The 25,975-nt window shown below is 42.3% G+C and overlaps 1 protein-coding gene across 1 annotated transcript in view; it reads right to left on the bottom strand.

Annotated features, from left to right (window-relative positions):
- The window catches only part of LOC131894866 (carcinoembryonic antigen-related cell adhesion molecule 1-like), a 44,417-nt gene extending 20,911 nt beyond the window's left edge, over positions 1-23,506 (bottom strand). The window contains exons 1-5 of the mRNA XM_059245236.1: positions 23,442-23,506; positions 22,273-22,632; positions 17,685-17,960; positions 12,215-12,490; positions 6,863-7,138 (exon numbers count right to left, since the gene is read on the bottom strand). Of these exons, the coding sequence (XP_059101219.1) occupies positions 6,863-7,138; positions 12,215-12,490; positions 17,685-17,960; positions 22,273-22,632; positions 23,442-23,505 (1,252 nt within the window). The 5' untranslated portion in view covers position 23,506. The remainder of the gene's footprint in view (positions 1-6,862; positions 7,139-12,214; positions 12,491-17,684; positions 17,961-22,272; positions 22,633-23,441) is intronic.
- Positions 23,507-25,975: the final 2,469 nt, after the last annotated feature.

Genomic DNA, 25,975 nt, shown 5'->3' with positions numbered 1-25,975 from the left:
TTATAACTGAATACCTCAGAGACTTGGGGAAACTGGGAGGTATAAGGAGTCTTAGAGGAAGATTTTTGAGGAGAGAACTTGAGGACAAGATGGAAGATGAGGAAGAGCCAGATAGGGAAATACTAGATGAGTAAGGCCAATATGAGAAGGCCCTGTTGAGGCAGAATTAAGATGAGAGAATTAAGATAGAACTTAGAGGTGACAATAGATAAATATAGAGAGAGATCAGACAAGAAAGGAGTTAGGCAGGAGAACAGCACTGTGGCTCTGTAGACAGGATTTTATCCCAGATGAATAAAGTTGACAGACAAAGAAAAGAGCTTGGTTTCCTCAGATTCTTTTCCAAAAAATAATTGTCCGTGTTCACAGGCTTCTATCTCAGTCCCTGAAAAGAATATTATGAAGGTGGGTCCTTAATATTTGAAAATAACCTCCTCTATTTTTTGGACCACCATGGCTTAAAGTTATATTTCAACAACAACAAAAATTAGAGTCTACAATCTCATGGAAACTGAAAAATGCTCAACTGAATCACCAATTGGTCAAGGAGGAAATAAAGAATTAAAGACTTCCTAGAATTCAATGAAAATGCATGTACAACATACCTAAACCTATGGGACACTATGAAAGCAGTGCTAAGAGGAAAATCCAAAGCACTAAATTCCCACATAAAGAAGTTTGAGAACTCTCACTCTAGAGACTTAACAGCACACCTGAAAGCTCTGGAACAAAAAGTAGCAAACTCACCCAGGAGGAATAGATGCCAGCAAATAATCAAAATGAGGGCTGAAATGAATAACATGGAAACATATAGAACAATACAAACAATGAATGAAACAAAGTGTTGGTTCTTTGAGAAAATCAACAAGATAGATAAGCCCTTGCCCAAACTAACCAAAAGGCACAAGGAGAGCATCCAAATAAACAAAATCAGATATGAAAAGGGATACATGACAACAGACAATGAGAAAATCTAGAGAATGATTAGGTCATTCCTCAAAAACCCTACTCCACAAAATTGGAATATATAAAATAAATGGACAATTTTCTGGATAGGTACCATATACCAAAATTACATCAAGACCAGATAAACAATTTAAATAGACCTACAACACTTAATGAAATAGAAACAGTCATTAAATCTCCCAACCAGAAAAAGCCCAGGACCAGATGATTTCAGCACAGAATTCTACCAGAATTTCAAAGCAGAGCTAATACCAATATTCTTCAAATTGTTCCACACAATAGAAACAGAAGTAACATTGCCAAACTGTTTTTATGAGGCTACAGTCACCCTGACACACAAACCACACAAAGATGCAACAAAGAAAGAGAATTGCAGACCAATCTCCCTCATGAACATTGATGCAAAAATACTCGATAAAAAACTGGCAAACTGAATTCAAGAACACAGTAAAAAATATATATATCCACCATGATCAAGTAGGCTTCATACAGAGATGCAACAATGGTTCAAAATACAAAAATTTGTCAATGTAATCCACCATATATCAAACTGAATGAAAAAATCCACATGATCATCTCATTAGATGCTGAAAAAGCCTTTGACAAAATCCAACACCCCTTCGTGACAAAGGTCTTGGGGAGATCTGGAATACATGGAAGTTTCTAAATGTAATACAGGCAATTTACAGCAATCTGACAGCCAACATCATATTAAATGGAGAGAAACTCAAAGCAATTCCACTAAAATCAGGAAGAAGACAAGGCTGTCCCCCCTTCCCATATTTATTCAATATAGTACTCGAGGGTCTAAGTAGAGCAATAAGACAACAATATAATATCAGGGGGATACAAATTGGAAAAGAAGAAGTCAAACTTTCCCTATTTGCAGAAGATACGATAGTATGCATAAGTGACCCGGAATTTCTACCAGGAAACTCCTACAGCTGATAAACACCTTCCCACCTTGCTGGCAGAAGACTGATTGGGTGAGTTGAAGTGTGAGGATCTTAGCAAGTGTCCTTTTCACCTCCCTGTGTTTCTAGGTTAGTTCTACCTTTTCCTTCCAATCCTTGAATTCCATCAATTTCATCAAGGCAATCATGTGAAGCTGTGGAAATGTGAGACAGGGCGATTGTGATTTTGTGTGTTGAATGTTTCCATCTTATTCTCAGGGTCTCAGTTGTGGCAGCCATGAATAAGTGGTCTCTTGTGGCTGTGACCTAAGTGACAGAAGGCCCAGGCTATTGACTCTCAATGTCCCAGCTCCTCTGCAGAGACCATGGTTTCTGCAGCAGGGTAGAAAAGCAAGACAGACTCTGTAAGACCCCAAATCCCTCTGCTTGGTGACTGTAGGGAACTCAGCCTCGACCTTGCAGAAACTCTGTTGGAACTACACTGCAATCTAAGACATGCCTGCTTTTCTGCCTGCACAGGGATCATATCTGCATGTGTCCTGAGGGCTATCTCAGGCTCACCTTCACAAGTATATCCCTCTGCTAATACCTTGCTTGTCTAAGCCCATCATGGTCACATCCTGGAGGATGAAATCTAGTAAATTACCAGGTTTAGAAGTTTTGCATCAGACCCCCCACCTCCTTTTTTCTCTCCCATTTTTATTTAGTAGCTGTTTAGTTGAAGTGGTTTCACCTTTTGGATAACATGTGTCTCCCCACATCCCTTATGTATCAATGCCATCCTCACCTCTTTACTCCTTGTTGTAACCATTTGGGGCTCAAACCTCACCAATCTGCTCAAGAGTGATTATTAATGCTAAGGTTGACAATGGTGGTATGGTATTTATGATGTGGCTGGCCCTGTATCTGGTTTCATCTATATAATGAGTCTCTCACATAGAAATTATTTCCATTCAGATGATGAAAAACTGGAACTTAAAGTGGTTTTTTAAAAGTACTTAAACCTGTATAGTTAATCAGATATCGACCTGGCTACCTGGCTTCAATGCTAACACTAGTGGTAGGAATAATTGCAGCAACATTTTTTTCCTCCTGTGTGTGTGGTATTTTGCCAAAAAAGGTTACCTGATTACTATATTAAGTCTTTAAAAACTACTATGAGGCTGGTGAAGGATGTGATATAACCTAGCATCCTAGCTTCAGAGGCTGAGGTAGGAGTATTGTGAATCTGAGGCAAGTCTGGGTTATATAATGAGATCATTGCCCCCTAAAAGTTCCCCCAAGCTAATAGAAGGAGAAAACTAAAGATGAGGATGAAGATAAACAAAACAGAGACTAGAGTAACGGCAAAGAAAGCTGGTGCACCAAAAGTTGGTTCATCAAAAATGATTAACAACATTAGCAACCTTTTCCCAGATTAACTTTGAAAAAAGGAGATGGATATTAATGCAATTTGAGACCTCACCATCCATTCTCAAGAATATGAAGAATTTCAAGAGCACTCAGTAGTTATATGCTAACTGTTGTGTGGCCTAGATGTAATGGACAAATTCCTACAAACATAGATTCTTTAGAGATGGAATTGTGAAAGAAACAAAATTGAATAGCTGTATAACCAATCAGATTGGATCGACAAAAAACTGACAAAATTTCACAGACTTTAATAATAAAAACACTGAAACATAATGGAAGTCCAGATTAGTGTAACAAGGCCACACATGGAACTCACAGCCAACATCATATTTGGTGGGGAGACTGACAGCTTTCTGTCTAAGATCAGGAAGAACACAGGATGCTGCTGTGACCACTTCTGTTCAAGAGACTATTAGGAGCTGTTAAGCTAGACAATGAAACAAAGGTGCCCAATTACGAGGTGCTAAAGATATCTGTAGATGACAGGAACTTGTTCATAGAAAATCCAGAATATTCTACAGAAAGTTCTCAGAACTAAATGAGCAAAACTAGTAAATTTGTTGGCTAATGAAATGAACATGCCCAAGTGAGATGTATTTCTGTATACTAATATTGACCGTGAAAAACTGGATTTTTGTTTTTCCCAGAAGTAGTGGAGCTTTAACCTAGGGCCTCGTGCATGCCCGGCAAGTGTTCAGCCCCTGAGCAATAGTCGCAGCCTTAATAGTGAACAATTGGAAAGGAAATTAAGAAAGTATTTATTTATGAAAGCACCAAAAAGAATAAAATACTTAGAATTAACTCCACCATGGAGATAACAGACTTGCACTCAGCAAACTACCAAATAAGAGATGATGAAAGAAGACAAGAAATGACAGCCATTGGGGTTGATGGGTTGGAAGACTTAATCTCATTATCACTGTTGTTCTGCAGTACTCGGATTAAAGCCAGGGCTTTGTGCATGGTAAGCAATGCACTAGCACTACCACTGAGCTGTACTCTAAGCTCTGCCTTCTAATTTTTATTTAGAAACAGGATGTTACTAAATTGATCAGGCTGGCCTTGAATTGGTTGTAGTAGGCACTTTTAGAACTTGATACTCCTGCCTCAACTTCTTGAGTAGCTGGAATTACAGGAATAAGTCAGCTTGCCTGAAAGACTTTTTTAATAGATGACAGTATCCCTGAATGTAGTCTATCAGTTCTATGCACATCAGATCAAAACCCCAGTGGCATTTTGCACAGAAATAGCAAAGTCCATTCTAGCTGTCCTGAAACTCACTATATAGATCAAGCTAGCCTCAAATCCCACAGATCCACTTGTCTCTGCTCTCAAGAGCTGGGGTTAGAGGCAAGCAACAACATACCTGGCCTTAAAAGTATCTTGAAAAAAACAATAAAATTGCAAGATATCCTACATGATTTCATAATTTTAGTACAAAGCTGAAACAATCAAAATAGTCTACTGCTGACATAAAGGCAGACATACAGATCAGTAATATAGAATTGGAAAGCCCAGAACTGCTCATGCACACTGGCCATGATTAAATTAAAGATTAGTTGAAATGATCACTATGTGTATTTATGGAGCACAGTTTTGCATATATATTATAATATGTGTCAGATATGCACAGTTGGCATATCCAGCATTTCATCTGTCACTTTTTATGTTTGTTAAAAACATTCATTTCTGCTGGCTCTTTTGAATTAATTGGTATGAAACAGAGTTGTCCTATTGAGTTACAGAAATTGGAAGGCATTCTTGTTGTCCATCTGACTCTCTGTGACCAGATGTGGTTTTGATCGGGCTGATAAGATTGTTCAATGATGGATGAATAATCAGTTAAACAAGGGATGTTTAGAAAATGGGATATCAAGGTAAAATAATGAAATTAAGCCTTCACCTAACAACATATACAAATCAACACAACATAGATCAAGGGCCTAAAATGAATCAGAGCTGAAAGTCATCAGACTTTTAGGAGACGGGATGAAAGCACCTTGAAATTAGATTTTGAATAATGTCTTTGTTATGATGCCAGATGCATCATATGGGCCTTTTGGCTGCTTATATGTCTCTACACCACATGAATGTTTTGTACAGAAGAGGGTACTGAATTCCTTGGAACTTCAGTTAGAGATAGTAATAAGGTGAAATGTGGGTACTGAGAATTGAACCCCTGTCCTTTGGAAGAGCTGCTAGGGCTCTGAACTATTGAGCTATCTCTCCGTGTATTTGGTTTATGAGACTGGAGAGATAGCTCAATAGTTAAGAATCAAACACACACACAAACATACACATATACTACTACTACTACTACTACTACTACTACTACTACTACTACTGCTACTGCTACTAACACAAAAAAAGTTATCAGAAAAAAGAGTCTGTGCAAGGAGCATGAGAATAAGAAACTCAGTACATGGGCCACCAAGATGGCTCAGTTGGGAAGAGTGCCTGCCCTATTCCCTCCCAGTAACTACCCCCAACTGCCACACAGATATAAATGCACAAACAATGTGGGACAGTTAAATGGCTTAGCAGATAAAGGGCTTGCTCACCTACCTGAGTTCAATTTCCTCTCCCCAGAGAACTGGCCTTCACAAATTGTCCTATGACCTCCACACATTATTCGGGGAACACCCATACAAAATGAACAAATATACAAACATAGTAAGAAACTCAATACAGGTCCTTTCTATCTATGGATTTTATATTTATGGATCGAAACCTTGAAACCAACTACTTGGAAAAGTATCTCTACAATGAAAAATGTATTGCTTCCTCCTATTTTTCCTGTACTCAAGACAGTAAGACTAGTGTTTATGCAGTATTCATATTAGATATTAGAAATAATCTAAAGAAAATTTGATTGTGTGGTATGGGGTGTAGAGTAACATCACTATTTTACTGGATTCTGAGGGTGGTCTGTGTGTGTGACTCATACCCTAAACTCTTAATCACTTTGCATTTCTATTTCTTATATTGACTTCTATTGTTGTTATTATTGACAGGGTCTCACAATGTAATCTGGGCTGGCCTTGTACTTCTTTTTTTATTAAGAGATTTTCTATTTATTTTACATACCAACAACAGATTCCCCTTTCCTCATTCCCTCAGCCCTCAGTGTTCCCGCTCCATACACCCCCTATTGCCACCTCCTCCAAGGCAAGGTCTCCCATGCGGAGTCAGCAGAGCCTGGTACATTCAGTTGAGTGGCCTTGTACTTCTATGCCTCCTGCTTCATGATTTCACTCCCTTTTGAGACAGGGTCTCACTATGTAGCTCTGGCTAACCTGAAACTGGCTACAAAGACCAGAGTGGTTGGGAACTCAGAGATCCAACTGTCTCTGCCTCTGCTGTGCTGGGGTTAAAGGCATGCAGCACTGTGCTCAGCTTACTCGGTGTGTTATCATGAGATTAACATGCATCCATCACCAGACTGGCTACATTTGTTTCCTGACCAGTGTTTGTCTCCTTGTGACTTTGACCCATTCTGCACTCTGTTGATAAAGAAACTGCCCCCACCCCTAACACTGTGGAGTAAGAAGGCAACAGAGTTCACTCACGTATTATGTCCAGCTGGATGGGGTCACTCCTCTTGGAACTGACTTGATTGGATACTTCACACTGATAGTTCCCAGAATGCTCAATCCTGGCAGAGACTATTTCCAGGGTGCTGTTGTTCGGGGACAGCCTCATGCTATTCGTGATTCTCAGACTCTGACCTTTGAAGAGCCAATGGATTGAGATCCCAGTGTCGTTTGTCAAGCACTTCAGGATCACAGAGGTCAGGTCTTTAACTGTGGTATTGGTGAATTGGATGGAGGGTTTAGTCACTGGTTCTGTGAATAAACAGTGGAGGGGATAAGCTGAGAGCCATTCACCCTCAGAGATCTCAGCCAGCTCACAGGGCACATACAATGAAGGGGCCCTCTGCAAGATCACATGTTCAAGATATGGTCTATAAGGAAAGACCTGAATCTTACACTTACCAAGATCACCCACAGTGACCCTGACTCAGGGTGTTTATGTAGATTCCACACTGGGAGCCTCTTCAGCACACATGTCCAGAAATGTCATACGGGGGGGGGGGATGTATTTCCCAATGATTTTTGTGGAGATTCTTGCTCACATTTTCTGTGAGTGTGAACAGTCAGGTTCCTCTTTTATGAAATAGCCTTTTAATTTTTATTAAAAAATTTGTCATAGGGTTACATGGCCTAGCTACTCTTAAAGGTGTTAAAAGCTAGACCTCAGGATTGGAAAAAATCTATATCTGAAGAATTTCTGTTTGTAGAAAAATTGTATTTCCTGTCCCATGGATATAAATTAAATACTACAGAGAAGAAGTGAATAATCACAGTGCTGACCACAGCCTGCCACTCTAATCCTCAGTACTGATATTTTTGAGACAGGGTCTCACTGTACAATCCTAGCTCACTTGGAACTTGCTATGTAGACCAAATTGGCCTCAAACTCACACTCTCTACCTGCTTCTCCTTCCTCAGTGCACGCATCAAAGATATGTGGCACCACACTCAGCTGAGATTTGTTTTTTGAACCTTGAGAAGAGTAAGCAAAAGAGCATCATCAACTGCCAGTGACATGGTTCACCCTGACTCAGAACAGGGCTCCCAGGCACCTTCTCCACCCACTCTTCGCATCCCATGGAGTCAGAGCTGAGCCAGGAACCCGACCCATAAGACAGGAGCAGACCTCTGAGTAGAGGTTTAGTCCCCATGTATGGGGAATATTCTCCTCCAATTTGGAGAATAAGAATGTGAGCACATTTGAAAGCCCTGGATAGAGGTTATGGAGATCATAAAATGAAAATGGAGGGGACAGGAAAGCTTGTGTTAGGCACAGAAAGAAATCTTGACCTTGAGGTTCTCCTAACGATGGAAAGTCCCTCACACAACCAAAGGCTTTCAAGACTGGGAGAACCTCTTCCTCACATTGCAAGCTCCATCCCTATCAGCCAGAAACCAGAGAACCAGGAGGTCAATAGACATAGGATTGGGGTAGGTGGCATGTGGGAAGACTGAGTTTTGCTCAATCCCATAGACATAGGCTGGAAATTAAATGCTTCTGCACCTTCCGAGAAAGCCAAAAGACTCCACTCCAAACCTGGTGCTGATATTTCTGAGACCCACTTACTAAAGACTCTAAAGTTCTTGACCCTGACAATAATCGGGACATCTACCAGTAGGTGATTTTAAACAAAGAAGCCCAAACTATACAGTGGAAAAAAGAAAGCATCTTCAACAAATGGTGCTGGCATAACTGGATATCAGCATGTAGAAGACTGCAAATAGATCCATATCTATCACCGTGCACAAAACTTAAGTCCAAGTGGATAAAAGACCTCAACATAAATCCAGTTACTCTGGACCTGATAGAAGAGAAAGTAGGAAATAGTCTTGAATGCATTGGTATAGGAGATCACTTCCTAAACATAACACCAGTAGCACAGACACTGAGAGCAACAATTAATGAATGGAACCTCTTGAAACTGAGAAGCATTTATAGGGCAAAAGGCACGGTCAATAAGACAAAATGACAGCCTACAGAATGGGAAAAGATCTTCACCAACCCAACATCTGACAGAGGGATGATATCAAGAATATATAAAGAACTCAAGAAATTAGACATCAAAATACCCAAAAGTCCAATTAAAAATGGGCTATAGAGCTAAACAGAGAATTATCAACAGAAGAAGCTCAAATGGCTGAAAGACATTTAAGGAATTGCTCAACATCCTTAGTCACCAGGGAAATGCAAATCAAAACAACTCTGAGATACCATCTTACACCTGTCAGAATGGCTAAGATCAACAACACTGAAGACAGCTTATGTTGGAGAGGATGTGGAGCAAGGGGAACACTCCTCCACTGTTGGTGGGAATGCAAATTTATACAGCCACTTTGGAAATTAGAATGGTGCTTTCTCAGAAAATTGGGAATTGATCTCCCTTAAGACCCAGGTATACCACACTTGAGCATATACCCAAGGAATGCTCAATCATACCACAAAGGAAACATGCTCAACTATGTTCATAGTAGCCTTATTTGTAATAGCCAGAACCTGGAAACAAGCTAGATGCCCTTCAACTGAAGAATGGATAAAGAAAATGTGGTATATGTACACAATGGAATACTACTCAGCAGAGAAAAACAACGACAGCATGAAATTTGCAGGCAAATGGATGGAACTAGAAAAAATCATCCTGAGTGAGGTAGCCCAGACTCAGAAAGACAAACATGGTGGGTACTCATAAGTGGATACTAGATGAAAAGCAAAGGATAACCAGACTGCAACTCACAGCTCCAGGGAGGCTACCTAGTAAAGAGGACCCTATGAAAGACACAGGATTGCCCAGCGATGGAGAAATGTATGAGATCTACATGAGCAAACTGGGGTTAAGAGGGGGTAATGGACGGTAAGGGTCAGGGGAAAGAGAGCTTAGGGGAGCAGGAGGTCCTAGCCAGATCAGGAACAGAGTGGGAGAACAAGGAAAGAGATACCATGATAAATGAAGACCCCATGGGAATAGGAAGATGCAGAGTGCTAGAGAGGTCCCCAGAAACCCACATAGATGACTCCACTATAGACTACTTGCAATGGTCAAGAGGATACCTGAGCTGACCTACACTGGTGGTCAGATAGCTGAACACCATAACTGCAATGATAGAACTCTCATCCAGAGACAATGGAAGCAGATACAGAGATCCACGGCCAATCTCCAGGTGGAACTCCAGAAGTCCAATCGACTAGAGAGAGGAGGGATCATATGAGCAAGAGATACTGAGACCATGATTGGAAAAAGTACAGAGACAACTAGCCAAACTAGTGGAAACACATGAACTGTGTCCAATAGCTGAGGGACTCCCATGGAACTGGATTAGGCCCTCTGGAAAAGTGAAACAGTTATGTAGCTTGAACTGTTTAGCAGGACCCCAGGCAGTGGAACTGGGGCCTGTCCTTAATTCATGAGCTGGCTTTTTGGAACCTAGGGCCTATGCTGAGACACTTAGCTCAGCCTTGGTAGAGGGAAAGGGGATTGGACCTGCCCCAACTGAAGGTACCAGGCTCTGCTGACTCCCCAGGGAAGACCTTGACTTGTTGGAGGTGGGAATGATGGGTGGGTTGGGGGTGGAAGGCTGGGAGGTAGGAGGAGGGAGGACAGAGGAATCTGTGGTTGAAATGTAAAATGAGTAGAACATCTCTTAATAAAAAAGAAAAGAAAAAAATAATATAAAAAATTCATTTCTGCTGGCTCATTTGAATTTATTGGTGTGAAACATAGTTGTCCTATTGAGTTACAGAAGTATAAGTCATTCTTGTCTGTGACCATCTGCCCCTCTGTGACCAGATGAGTTTTGAACAGGCTGCTAAGATTGTTCAATGATGAACAAATAATGAGTTTAACAAGGGATGTTTGGAAAATGGGATATCCAGGTAAAAGAATGAAGTTAAGCCTTCCCCTAACAACATATACAAATCAGCTCTACATGGATCAAAGACCTAAAATGGATCAGAGCTGAAAGTCATCAGACTTTTTGGAGACAGGATGAAAGCACCTTGACATTGGATTTCCAATGGTGTCTTTGTTATGATGCCAGATGAACCATATGGGCCTTTTGGCTGCTTGTATGTCTCTGCACCACATGCATGTTTGGTATATGAGGAGAAGAAAAGAGGGTGCTGAATTCTTTAGAACTTCAGTTAGAGACAGTAATAAGCTGCCATGTGGGTGCTAGGAATTGAACCCCTGTCCATTGAAAGAGTTGCCAGGGCGCTTAACTATTGAGCTATCTCTCCAGTCCCATAAACCATATATATACACACACATACTACTACACATCACAAAAAAAAACAGTTATTAGAAAGAAGCATCTTGTGCAGGGATGTCATGCTTCAAATGTCAGCATGAGGATAGAAACTCAGTATATAGGCCACCAAGATGGCTCAGTTGGGAAGAGTGCCTGCTGAACTCACTCCCAGTACCTACACCTACTTTCCACACAGAAATAAATGCACAAACAAATGTGGGCCAGCGAAATGGCTTAGCAGTAAAGGGCTGGTTCACCCACCTGAGTTCAATCCCCTGTCCCTGAAGACTGGTTCCCACAAATTATCCACTGGCCTCCACTCATGGGTGTGAGACATGCACACAAAATGAATAGATATGCAAATGTAGTAAGAAACTCATTACAGGTCCTTCCTTTCTATGGATTGTATATTTATGGATAGAAACCTTGGAAACAAACTACTTGAAAAAGTATCTCTACAGTGAAAAATGTATTGTTTCCTCCTCTCTTTGTCCTGTACTCAACACAATAAGACTAGTGTTTATGCAGTATTCATATTAGGCATTGGAAATAATCTAAAGAAGATCTGAATGTGCTGAAAGAAGTGTAGAATAATATGAATATTTTACTAGTTTCTGAGGGTTGGCTGTGTGACTGACTCAGACCCTAAACTCTTAATCATTTTGCATTTCTATTTGCTCTATTGACATCTAATGTTGTTGTTATTGACTGGGTCTCACAACGTCATCTGAGCTGGGCTTGTACTTCTATGCCTCCTGCTTCATGGCCTCTCTCTCTTTTGAGACAGGGTCTCACTATGTAGCTCTGGCTAACCTGACACTGGCTACAAAACCAGAGTGATTGGGAACTCATAGAGATCCAACTGTCTCTGCCCTGGTGTGCCTGGGTTAAAGGCATGCAGCACTGTGCTCAGCTTGCTTGGTGTGTTATCATGAGATTAACATGCATCTATCACCAAGCTGGCTGTATTTGTTTCTTGACCAGTGTTTTTCTCCTTGTGACATTGACCCATTCTGCACTCTGTTGATAAAGAAACTGCCCCTATCCCCAACACTATGGAGTAAGAAAGTTACAGAGTTCACTCACGTATTATGTCCAGCTGGATGGGGTCACTCCTCTTGGAACTGACTTGATTGGATACTTCACACTGATAGTCCCCAGAATGCTCAAACTTCACAGAGTATATTAGGAGGGTATGGTTGTTTTCAGACAGCCTCATACTGTCTGTGAGCTCCACAATCTGGCCTTTGAAGAACCAATGGATGGAGATCCCAGTGTCATTTGACAAGCAGGTCAGGAACACAGAGATCAGGTCTTTCACTGTATTGTTGGTTACTTGGATGGAGGGTTTAATCACTGGTTCTGTGAATAAACAGAGGAGAGGACCAGCTGAGAGTCCTTCACCCTCAGAGATATCAGCCAGCTCACAGGGCCCATAGAATGAAAGGGCTCTCTGCAAGATCACATGTTCAAGATATGGTCTGTAAGTAAAGACCTGAATTTTACTCTTACCAAGATCACCCACAGTGGACCTGACTCAGGGTGTTTGTGTAGATTCCACACTGGGAGCCTCTTCAGCCCAAATGTCCAGAAATCTTATGGTGGGAAGAAAGTATTTCCCAATGATTATTGTGGGAATTCTTGCTCATATTTTCTGTGAGTGTGAACAGTCATGTTTCTCTTGTATGAAATACCTTTTTGTTTGTTTGTTTGTTTATTTACTAGTTTAATTATTTTATTATTATTTTAGTTTACAATATAATTTAATTCTACATATTAGCCACGGATTCCCTTGTTCTCCCCCCTCCCGCCCCCCTCCACTCCTCCCCCCCCCCGTCCACTCCCCATCCCCATCTCCTCCAGGGCAAAGACTCCCCCAAGGGTTGAGATCAACCTGGTAGACTCAGTCTAGGCAGGTCCAGTCCCCTCCTCCCAGGCTGAGCCAAGCATCCCTGCATAAGCCCCAGGTTTCAAACAGCCAACCCATGCACTGAGCAAATCAACAAGATAGATAAGCCCTTATCCAAACTAACCAAAAGACAGAGAGAACGCATCCAAATTAACAAAATCAGAAATGAAAAGGGGGACATAACAACAGACATTGAGGAAATCCAGAGAATCATCAGGTCATAGTTCAAAAACCTCTACTCCACAAAACTGGAAAATCTAAAAGAAATGGATAACTTTCTGGATAGGTACCACATACCTAAGTTAAATCAAGACCAGATAGACTATTTAAATAGTCTAATAACCCCTAAGGAAATAGAAACAATCATTAAAAGTCTCCCAACCAAAAAAAGCCCAGGACCAGATGGTTTCAGCGCAGAATTCTACCAGATCTTCAAAGAAGAGTTAATATCGATACTCTTATGTTGTTCCACACAATAGAAACAGAAGGAACATTACCAAACTCCTTCTATGAGGCTACAATTACCCTGATTCCTAAACCAAACAAGGATACAGCAAAGAAAGAGAACTACAGACCGATCTCCCTCATGAACATTGATGCAAAAATACTCAATAAAATACTGGCAAACAGACTCCAAGAACTCATCAAAACAATTATCCACCATGATCAAGTAGGCTTCATCCCAGGGATGCAAGGGTGGTTCAACATACAAAAGTCCGTCAATATAATACACCATATAAACAAACTCAAAGAAAAAAACCACATGATCATCTCACTAGATGCAGAAAAGGCATTTGACAAAATCCAACACCCCTTCATGATAAAGGTCTTGGAGCAATCAGGAATACAGGGAACATACCTAAACATAATAAAGGCAATTTACAGCAAGCCAACAGCCAACATCAAATTAAATGGAGAGAAACTCAAAGCAATTCCACTAAAATCACAAATGAGGCAAGGCTGTCTGCTCTCCACATACTTAATCAATATAGTACTTTAAGTTCTAGCCAGAGCAATAAGACAACATAAGGAGATTAAGGAGATACAAATTGGAAAGGAAGAAGTCAAGCTTTCCCTATTTGCAGATGACATGATAGTATACTTGAGTGACCCCAAAGCTTCATCCAAGGAACTGATGCAGCTTATAAACACCTTCAGCAACATAGCAGGATACAAGATCAACCCAAAAAAAATCAGTAGCTCTCCTATATACAATTGACAAACAGGCTGAGAAGGAAATCTGAGATATATCACCCTTTACAATAGCCACAAATGATATAAAATACCTTGGAGTAACACTAACCAAGCAAGTGAAGGACCTATATGACAAGAACTCTAAGTCCCTGAAAAAAGAAATTGAAGAAGATGTCAGAAAATGGAAAGATCTCCCACGCTCATGGATAGGTAGGATTAACATAGTAAAAATGGCAACGTTACCAAAAGCAATCTACAGATTCAATTCAATCCCAATCAAAATACCAACACAATTCTTCACAGACCTGGAAAGAATAATACTCAACTTCATATGGAAAAACAAAAAACCCAGGATAGCCAAAAGAATCCTGTACAATAAAACAACCTATGGAGGCATCACGATCCCTGACTTCAAGCACTACTATAGAGCTACAGTAATAAAAACAGCTTGGTACTGGCATAAAAACCGACATGTGGACCAATGGAATCGAATTGAAGACCCTGACATTAATCTGCACACCTATGAACATATAATTTTTGACAAAGAAGCCAAAAGTGTACAATGGAACAAAGAAAGCATCTTCAACAAATGGTGATGGCATAACGGGATATCAATGTGTAGAAGGCTGCAAATAGATCCATATCTGTCACCGTGCACAAAACTTAAGTCTAAGTGGATCAAAGACCTCAATATAAATCCAGCTACTCTGAACCTGCTAGAAGAGAAAGTAGGAAGTAGTTTTGAATACATTGGCATAGGAGATCACTTCCTAAATATAACACCAGTAGCTCAGACACTGGGAGAAACAATCAATCAATGGGACCTCTTGAAACTGAGAAGCTTTTGTAGAGCAAAGGATACCATCAACAAGGCAAAGTGACAGCCTACAGAATGGGAAAAGGTCTTCACCAACCCCACATCTGACAGAGGACTGATATCCAGAATATATAAAGAAGTCAAGAAATTAGACATCAAAATACCCAACAGTCCAATTAAGAAATGGGCTATAGAACTAAACAGAGAATTCTCAACAGAGGAAACTCAAATGGCTGAAAGACATTTAAGGAATTGGTCAACATCCCTAATCATCAGGGAAATGCAAATGAAAACAACTCTGAGATACCACCTTACGCCTGTCAGAATGGCTAAGATCAAAAACACTGAAGACACCTTATGCTGGAGAGGATGTATAGCTAGGGGAACTCTCCTTCACTGCTGGTGGGAATGTAAGCTTGTACAACCACTTTGGAAATCAATATGGCGCTTTCTTAGAAAATTGGGAATCAATCTCCCCCAAGATCCAGCTATACCACTCTTGGGCATATACCCAAGGAATGCTCAATCATACTACAAGGGCACTTGCTCAGCTATGTTCATATCAGCATTATTTGTAATAGCCAGAACATGGAAACAACCTAGATGCCCTTCAACGGAAGAATGGGTAAAGAAAATGTGGTACATATACAGAATGGAATACTACTCAGCAGAGAAAAACAATGACAGCATGAAATTTGCAGGCAAATGGATGGATCTAGAAAAAAATCATCCTGAGTAAGGTAACCCAGACTCAGAAAGACAAACATGGTATGTACTTACTCATAGGAGGATACTAGATGTGGAACAAGGATGACTGGACTGCTACTCACATCACCAAGGAGGCCACCTGGAAAACAGGACCCCAAGAAAGACTCAGGGATTGCCCAATGATGGAGAAATGGAAGAGATCTACATGAACAGCCTGGTCGTGAGTAGCAGTAATGAAGGGCAAGGGTTGAGAGAAAGAGAACTTGGGGGAGCGGGAGATCCCAGCTGAATCAAGAACAGAGAGGGAGAACAAGGAATAGGAAACCATGGTAAATGAAGACCACATGAGAATAGGAAGAAGCAAAGTGCTAGAGAGGCCCACAGAAATCCACAAAGATGCCCCCACAATAGACTGCTGGCAATGGTCAAGAGACAGCCCGAACTGACGTACTCTGGCCAAACACCCTAACTGTCGTGGTAGAAAGCCCATCCAACTACTGAGGGAATTGGATGCAGAGATCCACGGCCAGGCCCTGGGTGGAGCTCCGGGGGTCCAGTTGGCGAGAAAGAGGAGGGTTTATATGAGCAAGAATTGTTGAGACCAAGGTTGGATAAAGCACAGGGACAAATAGCCAAACGAATGGAAACACATGAACTATGTACCAGTGGCTGAGGGGCCCCCAACTGGATCAGGCCCTCTGAATATGTGAGACAGTTGATTGGCTTGATCTGTTTGGGAGGCCCCCAGGCAGTGGGACCAGGTCCTGTGCTCAGTGCATGAGTTGGCTGTTTGAAACCTGGGGCTTATGCAGGGATGCTTGGTTCAGCCTGGGAGGAGGGGACTGGACCTGCCTGGACTGAGTCTACCAGGTTGATCTCAGTCTGCGGGGGAGTCTTTGCCCTGGAGAAAATTGGAATGGGGGGTGGACTGGGGGGAAGCAGAGGGGGGCTGGAGGGGGGAGAACAAGAGAATCCATGGCTGATATGTAGAATTAAATCATATTGTAAAATAAAATAAAATAAAATAAAATAATAATAAAAAATTTTGAAATAAAAAAATACAAAAATTTATCAATGTAATCCATCATATATCAAACTGAAAGAAAAAATCCACATCTAATTTGATGCTGAAAAAGCCTTTGATAAAATTCAACTCCCCTTCATGACAAAGGTCTTGGGGTGATCAGGAATACATGGAAGTTTCTTAAATGTAATACAGGCAATTTACAGCAATCTGACAGCCAACATCAAGTTAAATGAGAGAAACACAAAGCAATTCCACTAAAATCAGGAAGAAGACAAGGCTGTCCCCTCTCCCCATATTTATTCAATATAGTACTTGAAGTTCTAAGTAGAGCAATAAGACAACAATATAATATCAGGGGGATACAAATAGGAAAGGAAGAAGTCAAACTTTCCCTATTTGCAGAAGATACGAGAGTATGCATAAGTGATCAGGAAATTTCTACCAGGAAACTCCTACAGCTGATAAACACCTTCCCACCTTGCTGGAGGAAGACTGATTGGGTGAGATGAAGTGTGAGGATCTTAGCAACTGTCCTTTTCACCTCGAGTGTCTAGGTTAGTCCTAACTTTTCCTTCCAATCCTTGAATTCCATCAATTTCATCAAGGCAATCATGTGAAGCTGTGGGAATGTGAGACAGGGCTACTGTGCTTTTGTGTTTGAATATCCAGGGTCCAACTGTCTCTGCCTCTGGTGTGCTGGGGTTAAAGGCATGCAGCACTGTGCTCATCTTGCTTGGTGTGTTATCATGAGATTAACATGCATCCATCACCAAGCTGGTTCTATTTGTAACTTGAACCATGTTTTTCTCCTTGTGACTCTTACACATTCTGCACTCTGTTGATAAAGAAACTGCCCCCACCTCCAACACTATGGATTAAGAGGGGAACAGAGATCACTCACCTATTACATCCAGCTGGAATGGGTCACTCATCTTGGAATCGAGTGGATTGGATAACTCACACTGATAATCCCCTGAATCCTGCCTGCTGGCAGGAAATATTTGGAGGCTGCTGTTGTTCTGGGTCAGTGTCATCCTATTCATGATCCTCAGACTCTGGCCTTTGAAATACCAACTGATGGAGTTATCAATGTCAATTGACGGGCACTTCAGGAACACAGAGACCAGGTCTTTTTCTATGGTTTTGTTGACTGGGATGGAGGGTTTAGTCACTGCATCTATGGATAAACAAGGGATGGGGCCAGCTGAGAGTCCGTCACCTTCAGAGATCTCAGACAGGTCCCAGGGTCCATAGAATGAAGTAGCCCTCTGCAAGATCACATCTTTGGGTTGAAGATATGGTCTGCAAGAAGAAAGCTGAATCTTACTCCATCAAGATCACTCACAGTGATCCTGACTCAGGATATTTGTGTAGATTCCATACTGGGAGCCTCTTCAACCTACCTGTCCAGAAATCTCATGGTGGAGGTAATATATTTCCCAATGATTTTGTGGGAATTCTTGCTCCCACTTTCTGTGAGTGTGAACTGTCAGGTCCCTCTTTTATGAAATAGACTTCTGTTTATTTTTTATTAAGTAATTTGTCATGGGGTTAAGATGGCATAGCTAATCTTAAAGATGTTAAAGGCTATACCTCAGGACTGGGAAAAATCCCTAACTGAAGAATTTCTGTTTGTAGAAAAAATTGTATTTCTTGCCCCATGGATATGGATTAAATACTACAGAGAAGTCAAGAGGCACAGTACTGACCACAGCCTGCCACTCTAATACTCAGTACTGATAATTTTTGAGACAGGGTCTCACTGTACAGTTCTAGCTTGCTTAGAACTTGCTATGTAGACCCAGCTGGCCTCAATCTCACACTATCTACCTCTTCTACCTACTCAGTACTGGCATCAAAGGTGTGGGCCACCACACTCAGCTGACATTTTTTTGGAACCTTGAGAAGAGTAAGCAAAAGAGCATCATCAACTGTCAGTGACATGGTTCACCTTGACTCAGAACAGGGCTCCCAGACACCTTCTCCACCCACTCTTCCCATCCCATGGAGTCAGAGCTGAGCCAGCCACCCACACAGAGACAGGAGTAGACATGCTAGCTATCGGAGGTCTAGTCCTGATGTGGGGGGAAATTTCTCTTCGAATTTGGAGAATAAGAATGGGAGCACATTTGAAAGCCCTGGGTGTTCCTTATAGGTTATGGAAGTCATAAAATGAAAATGGAGGCGACAGGGAAGCTTGTGTTAGGCACAGAAAGAAATCTTGACCTTGAGGTTCTCCTAACTATGAAAAGTCCCTCACACAACCAAAGGCTTTCCAAGACTAGGAGAACCTCCTCCTCACATTGCAAGCTCCATCCCTATCAGCCAGAAATCAGAGAACCAGGAGGTCAATAGACATAGGGATAGAGCAGGTGGCATACCGGAAGACTGAGTTTTGCTCGTTCCCATAGACATGGGCTGGAATTTAAAAGCTTCTGCACCTTCCGAGAAAGCCAAAAGACTCCACTCCAAACCTGATGTTGATATTTCAGAGATCTACTTACTAAGGACTGTAATGTTCTTGACTGTGGTGTTACTGAGGACAGTGACAGTTATAGATGAGGCAGGTATAAGATCCATTATTATTAGTATGGATGTTGGGAATATAGCACTCTTGGGAGGATGACTGCAGCTCTCCATTGACAAACCAAGAGTACTGTGCAGGTGGGTTAGCATCTGTGCAGCAGGAAATGTGAGGTTTGTCCTTGAATGGAAATGAATATTTGAGGGGGATATGATCTGGACATCTGGACCATCTGGAGCAAACAGAATAAAGCCACATGTGATGTCAGCAGAGGGAAGGGGAAATCCTGGTCTATAGAACACCTTAGTATCTCTTTGAGCTGTGCTTTAACCTTAGTTGAGCAGGTCCTACCCAGAGCTGGGGTGCAGATTAGCAGAAGAGTACTCATTCAGCATGCACAAGCCCTGATCTTTCTCAAGTACAACACACAAATATCCCCACTGCACACACTTGTGTGCACTGAGACTGAGTCTGACATGTCCCCTTTCTCCATCACCCTGAGTCTTCTAGGCAGAATTCACTGCAACCCATTAAAGCTCAATGCTGGGAATGTCCACAGATGCTTTGGCTGGGCCAGGATGCCCTGGCAGCCTAGGTATCTGTAGGGTAGGTCTGTGTCATAAGCCCAAGGGGACTGGGACTGAGTATAGTAGCTCTAGCCCTCTGTTTTTAGGCAGTTGTGACCAGGATGAAACAAAGTATTTAAAGTAATGTTCAGAGAGAATGTGTTACTTATGGAGTCCCTCACTGGGTTCCAGGTTCATATTCATAGATTCCTGCGTCAGTCCTTGTAGATGTAACCATCTTTTTAAATAAGAAACACAGAGCTGAATCAGAGATGAAAGCCAAGAGGTCAGAGCAATAGCTAAGAGCTGAGATTAAAAACCTTACCCTTCACTGCCCCGCTGTTCTACCTCTCTGCAAGAGACCTACTTCCTGTATGTTTTGCTTTTTATTGACTTTCTATTCTGCCTTGTCATTGGTTGTAAACCCAACCACATGACCTCCTCGACACTGCCTGTCTGTACAGAACCTTGGTCTTCTATGGTTGGTATTGAGATTAAAGGTGTGTGTCTCCATGCTGGCTGTATCCTTGAACACACAGAGATCCGCCTAGCTCTCTGCCTCCCAAGAGCTGGGATTAAAGGCATGCACCACTACTGCCCAGTTTCTGCTATGGCTTGCTATTAGCTCTGACCCCCACGCAACTTTATTTATTAACATACACATAAAATCACATTTCAGTACAAATAAAATATCACCATAAGTCCTTGCAACACTAAGTAAGAGTCCTGTTGTCCTCAGACAGCTTCAGCCTGTCCTCTTCTGAGAGGCTTTGGTCATTTATCCTCCACAGGTAGGCTGTATTCTGAAGCTTAGGCTCACACATTAATGCTACTGAGTCCTCACCCTCCATGGGATTGGAATTGCTGGTTGTGATGTTGGGCTTGGATAGCAGTGCTGTGCTGACCACGGAGAGATGATTGCCCTGTGTGGTACTCCTGATTCTTGCAAAGGCCTCTTACAATTAGAGATAGTCTCTTAACTTTCAGGCAACCCTGATCCTTAAAGAATCAGGCAGGAAGCAAATTACAGGCAGATGGAATGCCTGAGTGCTCAGAGATAATTGGGCCTCCTGTGCTGTGTATGGAAGAAGCAAGTACTTTCTTATGAGTGAACTGAGCTGCAGTGTTTGGTGATGGTCACACTCAAGACTTGGAATCAGAGACCTCATTTTATCTCCTGGTCCTCACTGACCCATTGCCTGCCTTGAGATACAAGGTTTGAGTCCTTCCAGCTACACTGACCTCCCCTGATGAGTATAAACTGGAGCCCTCCAAGCCTTTGCTGTTCAGGGCTGGCCTACAGATGGGTTATGATTCATCTTCTCATTGAGCCTCCCTGAGAAACCTGACAGCCTGTCAGAGATCTCACACAGCTCAGGATCTGCCTGACATTTAGGTCCGGCTGGGCCACAGGTGGGCCATTCTTGTCAGGTGTTTGATGTTGATTCACATGAAGAAGGGAGTCCTGATTCCACGAAATGGTCTAGAAGAGTGAAGGTCACTTAGTGCCATTTCCTTGGTGGGGAGGCTGGAGATGTGGCTGTGGACAGATAGCTTGTGCTATCCACAACCTGTGTGACCCTGACTCAGTGACTGTGTTTCCTGTAAGTTTCCCTATAATAGGACACATGGTAAATGATCATTGCTAGGCCTGCACGTTAACCTTAAATGTGAACAACAACCTTACCTTCCACCAAGCAGTGTCTATTATTGTTTGCCTGCAGGAAATAATCCCTGGTCCAGACCCCCAGAGACAAGGAGCTGCCATTGGTACATTTTTTCTTCTATCTCTTTAGGGATCTTGACCTTCCTGTGAGGTCTCAGAAGGTCATCCAAAGAGTTGGCTGATTGCCTTTCCTGCCTGTCCACCTATGCTGAGCACACTGTGTCTCAGGAGGAGATGCCAGGTGACCTACCTCAGACATGGCTCTCAGAGGCTGACTGTCAGCAGGCTCCCAGTCTACAATCCATCATTGTTCCCTGTCAGCTCCAACAGGAGATCAAATTCCAACCCAGTCTACAAGCTTTTGGGATTCCTGGATCAGTCTGGCATGGAGTTCTTGAGGAAAGCTATTTAGGGGTGAGATTCTCATGATTTCTTCAGCCAGGCCCTGCCTGAGTCCTGAAGGGTCTTCCTCAAGGCCATGTTCATGGTGAGCATCTAAGACCCTGGGAAGAGTCTAACATGCCTGAGCTCAGTTACCTCACCACCTCTTCTCTGAGGGTGGATTCAAGTGGGGCATCCTGATTTATTGCCTTTTTCTCCACTGTGTGTCCTTTACTAAATGTTTGTATCACAATGTGGGGACCATAACACAGAGTCATCCAGGAATGACAGCTCTATAGGAGAAATATGATTAGTTCCACCCATGACCCAGAGGTTACAAAGAATGACTTACAGTATACTTGAAAGTCCACGGATAGATTTGTATCAACAGAGTATAGATTCGTCATCGTTGCTTTGTAGCCTCTTGTGTCATCCTTACTGACATTCCTGATGAGCAGGGATCCATTTTTGTACATTGTCATTTTATCACGGTATTGAGGCTCAGGTACTATTAAAGTTGGTTGAAGAGTAATTGTGGCTATAACGTGCTTCACAGAGTTTTTTTCCTCGTACCAGTAAAAGCGAGTGAACTGCAAGGGCAGACCGTGGACAACTAGAAGAACGTCATTCCCTACAGCAACAATGGGTGGAACTGCTTCAAGAGTGATGTATTGGGCAGCGGTGGGAGAGGTCCAGGAGGTTAAAAGAGAGACTAAGAGGGAAGAGAGAAAAAAAATCTATCAATATTAGGACCTTTGCATTTGGTAGAAATTTGAAATGTGAGTGTTTAACTCTCAGCCTTGGTGTGTGTGTCCTGTTGAGGGGAGGTCAGCAGCATCACCCCCATTCATCAGTACCCCTGAATCTTCCCACTCTATGAAACTGGCTTCATAGTGTCTACACAGCTCACCCCTCACTGCCCTCAGATCCCTACTCATACTCAGAATCTATGGTGAGTGTAGCATGTCTTGTCTGACCTCCTCCTCTAAAGACTCTGTGCCTTCATTTTCTGACCTTTCCCTGCTCTGTTTCTTCTGAAGTGCTTGTCAACCCCTGGGCCCACCTTCTAGATGTCCTTGCTGCTCTGTCTTCCTGCCCAATAGTAGCAGGGCTTTCTGAGGAGGACTAGTTGGATTTGGTTCAAACCTCTCTAACACAAACATGCTCAAATACCTGTGAGCAAATGAGTGTCCTAGGGCCTGGGGTTTATTTGCAGATTTCTCAGGGTCCTACATAATGATGTTGTTTACTTGCCCACTTTGAGTTTTACTCAGAGAGTCACCCTGATGGAGTTGTCAACTTGAGTCTTCAGGATCCAGTGGCCAGTGCTGATAAATCTACAATGGGGAGCAACTGAGTTTTTCTTCCCCATTTCCCAATTCCCATCCACTGTGAGCTTCCTGATGGTCTCAGGCTTCAAGCAGAGCCAGATGTCATTTCTCAGGCTCTTTCCCTCTTCCAGAAGACCCCATCCAGTCTATGAGCTCCCCAACTCACTGTTCCCGAGGAATGTTTCCTTACCTGTAAGCAGGAGTCCCCTCCAAAAGACCTGTCCTTTGTGGAGAGGGGCTGAAGTGAGCTCCATAGTCTCTGCTGTGGGCTAGGCTCTTCCTCTGGAGAGGAGGTTTGTCTCTTAGGCTGCTGGGAAGCTGGGCTCCTCTGGTGTCTGCTCTGATTTTATTCCCAGACCTCAGCCTCCTCCCAGAGGAGGGCACTTCCTGGAGTCACATGGGCTGGGGGTGGAGTCTCTGTGTGTGCATTGCTCTGTTCTTCTGTGAGTGCTGCCTCCCACCCTTCTGTTCCTTTGTTGTTCAGTGTTCTAGAACATACTTTGAGACGAAAGGCTGAGAAGTGTCCTGTGTCCCAAGAGAACAGCAGCTCACCCCAGGGCCTTGTCCCTAAACTTCCTAGAGCCAAGAGTGTATTTCCTTGAGACCCTAAAACCTAGAAGAGCCCAGTCTGCCCTGTGATCTCAATGCTCAGGGAAGGTGGGATTTATTCCCAGCAGAGAGTGGCAGTCTACTCTAGGGGCAGGAAGAGGTCCAGCTGAGTGATGCCTGGGGAGGGCCCAGACCTGTCATCACTAGTGTCACCAGTCAGGTGTCTGATGAAGGAATACCTATTATCTCAGGGGTTCATATTCTGGTGTGCAAGATGAGATGACCTGTGTGTCCTAGGAAGAGGACCCTGTGCTCCAGCTTCTTATGGAGGGCACCAGGGAGACTCTTCCACCCCCAGCTCCTATGCTGGCTGAATGTGATTCAGGTCTACCCATGCCCTCCCTGACCTTCTGGGTTGCCTTTGCTGTCCTTGGTGATTGCCCTGTGATCTCCCTGTCTTTCCTCATGGATGATGAGAGAAGGGAGGGGACTACACAGGTCTCCATGCAGAGTGGGGGTCTCAGTGACAAAGGAAATGATTATGTGAAGGAGCTCCAGGTCTGTTGAACCTGAATGGAAACAAGGCTGCAAGATAGGGTCACTCCTCAAGGAGATTTTCCCTGTTGAAGATGTGGTTTATTGTCGCCCCCTGTTGTTCATGAGGAGACCTGCAGCTCATATTAGGGCTACTACAAGGATGGTAGCCAAGCTCCAGATGCTGGAATGAACCTGAGCACCAAGTTCCCTGAGGTCCCAGTAAGCAGCCACCTTTGAAGATCTAGGTAGATTTTTGCTGGAGATAATAATAGCTGAGGTAAGAATCAATGCCATTTTGATCTGCAATTCCAGGAAGACTGATGATGTTGAGCCCCCTTTCCCATGTGTTTTTATTAGATTTTTTTGTATATCTTGTTCAGGGCAGGAATATCCAAGTCCTTTGCTAACTCTAAAATCGTTTTATTCCAACTTTAAATTTTAAAGCAAAGTACATTCATTCACTAACAATAACACATTCTAGACTTAAAACATAAAATGAAAACCAAACCAAACACTGCAAACTTTCCAGTGTTGGTAATGCCTGGTGTGTTAGTCTTGGGGATTCAGAGGCATTATGTCAGCATTTCCTGGAATTTTCAAAAATCCCCCAATTATGATGATTTATGCATACTTTGGAAGCCTTTATCACTGGATTTATTGTTTAAAGAATGATGCACCCTAAGTTGGTAGCACTTACAAGAAGTGCATTGTACAGGGACATTTAAAAGATGAACAACATAACTTCAAATTTGGGCTCCCAGTAAGGTGGCAGCACAGAGTTACAGGTGGATATTGCTTGTTAAAAACCTATTTTACATCAAAACCGTGTTTCATGTTGAGAGAATGAGCATTCAGAGGACCCACGCAAAGTACAGCATGTATGTGAATTCACTAGGGAGTCTCTTTAAAATTACTCTTCTTATATGTTGTACTGTACCTCTACATATTTAACTACATATGTACATGCATACATTATATAGGCTAGGATCCACACACAAGAAAGAACACATAGTTTTTCCCCTGAGTTTGGGTGATCTTATTTAACAGTATATATTCTAAGTCTATCCACTTTCCTGTAAATTTTGTGATTTAATTTTTTCTAGGGATGAATAATATTTCATTTGGTATATGCACTTGCATTATGCATTCATCTGTTGATGGGCATCTAGATTGGTTCCATCTCCTTGCCATATTGAATCGACCAGCAGCAATCATGGGGTGCCAATATCTCTATGGTAGGGTACAGGATCTCTGGGTATATGCTCAGTAAAATAGCTGAGTCGTGTGATATTTCAAATGTTTTGAGGGACTTACACAAGCTCTATATAATGACTGTATTAATTTTCACACCCAGCAGCAGTGAATACGTGTTCCTCATTCTCCACATCCTCTGCCACATTTGTTGTCAGTTATTTTGATTATAGCCAATCTACCTGGAGTGAGCTAGTATCTCATAACAGATTTAATTTGCATTTCCCTGATGACTAGGGATCACTTTTTTTCCTGAGTTGTATCAGTTATTTATTCTGAACACAAAAGCTGTACCATATAGATGAATTATAAATATGTTTTTTCGTGTCATTTCAGTTTGTAGTTTTAATTCATAAACTTACTGTCTTAGGGTTACTATTGTTGTGA

This window comes from Peromyscus eremicus, chromosome 1, assembly GCF_949786415.1.
Source record: "Peromyscus eremicus chromosome 1, PerEre_H2_v1, whole genome shotgun sequence".
NCBI classification, from domain to species: Eukaryota; Metazoa; Chordata; class Mammalia; order Rodentia; family Cricetidae; genus Peromyscus; species Peromyscus eremicus.
This window is presented reverse-complemented; position numbering and strand designations above follow the sequence as displayed.